Source organism: Diabrotica undecimpunctata, chromosome 9 (genome assembly GCF_040954645.1).
Source record: "Diabrotica undecimpunctata isolate CICGRU chromosome 9, icDiaUnde3, whole genome shotgun sequence".
Taxonomy (NCBI): Eukaryota; Metazoa; Arthropoda; class Insecta; order Coleoptera; family Chrysomelidae; genus Diabrotica; species Diabrotica undecimpunctata.
The window spans coordinates 60,725,175-60,728,502 of NC_092811.1; the positions used below are offsets into that span (position 1 = coordinate 60,725,175).

Consider the following 3,328-nt stretch of genomic DNA (forward strand, 5'->3'; position numbering starts at 1 on the left):
AAATCGTACGTCGTGGCTCGATACGATTCGTCCTTCAGATGGAATCCATATCCTAAAACCACCCCTGTCATTCAAATAAACAACTAAATAACCATGTATCGCCTTGTCATCAAATTTACTGCGAAGATTCTTGTTACCGTGAACATAACAGTCAGTGCCAAATATTCTTAAATGTTTCAAACTTCCAATTGGCTTTCCATAACACAATTCATAGGGACTTTTACTTTGAATTGATGATTTTCCTGTGCGATTCAGAATGTACACTGCAGTATTGCATGCTTCTGCCCACAATTGTTTGGACAACTTACATGTGTTTAACATGGAACGTGCGCACCCTACAATGGTGCGGTTTTCCCTTTCAGCAACACCATTCTGCTGAGGTGTATAGGGTGGAGTGATACAATGCTCCATACCTCTCTTCGCAAGAAGTTCAGATACCTTTCTATTGTCAAACTCTCTCCCTCCATCGTATCTCAGTTGCTTTACTACATGGCCATTTGTACTAGCTTCATTTAAAAATTGTTCTAAGAAAGTACATACCTCACTTTTGTGTTTCATAAAGAAAACTTTCCAAAACTTACTAAAGTCATCTTTAAAACATACGTAATAACGTGCTTTTCCCAGTGATTCTATAGACATGGGCCCATTCACATCTGCATGGATCTGCTCACCAGTGACTTATGGTCGATTGATCCTAGATTTGAATGGCAATCTATGCATTTTTCCAATTGCACATCCATCGCAAAAGCTTTCTTTGCACCTATCAATGTCTATATTAATTTTCTTCAATACCTTCTTTACATGTTGCTTATGCTGATGACCAAATCTTTCATGGTACACTGGCAACATATCTGTTGACTCTGCTAAGTTTACTTGAACGGGATTTGTCGGTTTCATAACACGTATATCAAGTGCATACAGGCCATTACTGAAGTACCCAGTCATTACAGATTCACGTTTTTATCATATATATTTAAACCTTTTTCATCAAGTACTGTAATAAAACCCCTTTGTGCAGCAGCTTTCACAGAAAACAAATGAGCACTTGCTTCAGGAACATAAAAAACATTCTTCAAGTCAGCACCTTTCCATTTATTATTCAGATGCGTTTGAATTTTCTCTGTTCCTTGTCCATGGGCTAACATACATACATCCTTCTTACCAAGTGATATACTTTCTGGTTCAGCAAATTCTGTATAGGATGAGAAATATTGCTTATCTGTAGTGATATGATTTGTGGCTCCACTGTCACAATACTATTTTCCAGCTTCAATACAATTGTTAGAACTCAATTGTTAAAACAACAGACAAAAAGGCAGTATCATTACTTTTATTCTTACCTAAATTCTCAGCTGATTTTTTCAACGAACACTCTTTCGCCCAATGGCCTAATTTCTTGCATTTATGACATGGAAATTTTTCTTTTGCACGATGTACATTTTTCTTTGACTTAATACTTTGGTTCTGATTGTATTTTTCTGTCGGGCTATTGCGTGCAACAAACGCAAAAGATTCTACAGTACTTTGGTCACGTAATTCAATGGTACACAATTTCTCAATCAGTAAATTCAAAGTTTGATTCTTTGATGGTATCGTGTCCCACAAATCTTTGAAATTATCAAAGTCCTTACCCACAGTTGATAAGATCCGACCATTTAACATTCTTTCGGATAAAACATTTTCATCATTCTTCTGCAGTTCATCATTTAAATCTACAAACAGTTTCAGCAACTTCGCAACATGTGTACTAATATCTTCTTTTTCATCACGTTGTACTCTAAAAAAGGCTTCAATTAACATGTTTAACCGTTGCGTATTGCTACGTTGAAATCTCGCACGCAATTTGTCCCATATTTCACTAGCGTGAGTACATGTCAACACGAGCTCGGCAACAGTTGTTCCTAACGTACCTGCTAACAAACTTGCCGCTTTCGCATTGTCTTTTAACCACTGCTGATGCTTCTGTATTTCCGCTGAAGTTGAATCTTCACTAACCTCAGGACACTTACACATACCGTTTACAATGTCTTCAAGTGCATACGAACGTAATAACATCGAAACGTGCCATTTCCACTTTGCCCAGTCTTCAGGACCCTCGAGTTTGTCAACTTGAATTTTATAATCGTTATTGCTGGTCGCCATATTTTATTCACCGACAATAACAACAAACAAAACTGGATGAAGTACGAACCTAACCTGTTCACAGTTCAACACGTGGACTGGGCCCAAAACCTGTTATAATTTAAGTTAGGTGAAGTCCTCCTTCTAGTTTGAAGACATCAAGAGACAAGGAAATATGTACTTTAGGATATATGCACCAATAAACGTCTGGCTATCAACAACTAGACTTTATTCCTTCTTACATACAGAACAATACAAAACTTGACTGACCGTAGTTTATGACCTATTTTTGACATTACTCATTGAACTGTCAACAATGTCACTTCATATAGAACAACAACTATAGGACAACATCCACTTTTTATGTTGGATATTCTAACAGTTCTTTCTCTGGTTTTCGAGACCTTCAGGAAATTTTATATATGTGGGTAATAGCTGAGCAAGTAAAGGAGAGTTTTTAACATTGCTTCTCGAAACCGTGGGTTGTGAAAATCCTCTAAGATCTCCAGTTAAAATCTAAAAATTAACTATACGATCTATCATATATATATATATATATATATATATATATATATATATATATATATATATATATATATATATATATATATATATATATATATATATATTGTTATGCTATGTAAAATTGAAAATAATATTGGTGTGCTCTTAATAGATTTCAAAGTACAAAATATAATAATTCAAATAATTCAACTAATAAACTATAAAAGATATTTCGAAGAAATGAAAGTCGATTATCCTGGATGGCCTGTAGTAAACAAAATTTAAGATATGCATAAATTATTTTCTTTGTAAAATATATTCGAGTGACGTGAGTAAGCTTAAGTGAAGTTATAGAACAATGCGACCGGGTTTTCCAAATGGACTTGTACAGTGAATAAGACAATAGAATAGATTATTTAGAAATTATATTTCTCCGTTAGTTCTTAAGAATTTGTAGAAACCGATTAGCATGTTAATAGTTTTTAGAAAATTTATAATTGTAGGTAAAATTGTTGTTTGTTATCTAAATGGTAGATAGGGATAAGTGTGACGAACTCTGATTGGAGGAGATTGAAAAAAAGTGGGATAGGTATGTAGGAATGAGAGTTTAGCTAGTTTTTTGAGAGAAAAAGATACTCAGTTTTTTTCCAAGGGTGCAAGGCGAACAGTCGTTGTTCTCTGGTGGTTCCCAAGTGATAGTAAG

At 34.7% G+C, this 3,328-nt stretch overlaps 1 protein-coding gene across 1 annotated transcript; it reads right to left on the reverse strand.

Annotated features, from left to right (window-relative positions):
- Window positions 1-944: 944 nt before the first annotated feature.
- LOC140450920 (uncharacterized) lies at window positions 945-2,142 on the reverse strand. The gene is made up of 2 exons (XM_072544602.1): window positions 1,341-2,142; window positions 945-1,192 (listed from the first exon to the last, which is right to left on the reverse strand). The coding sequence occupies exons 1-2, from the start codon at window positions 2,140-2,142 to the stop codon at window positions 945-947; spliced, it is 1,050 nt and encodes a 349-aa protein (XP_072400703.1).
- Between the last annotated feature and the right edge of the window lie 1,186 nt (window positions 2,143-3,328).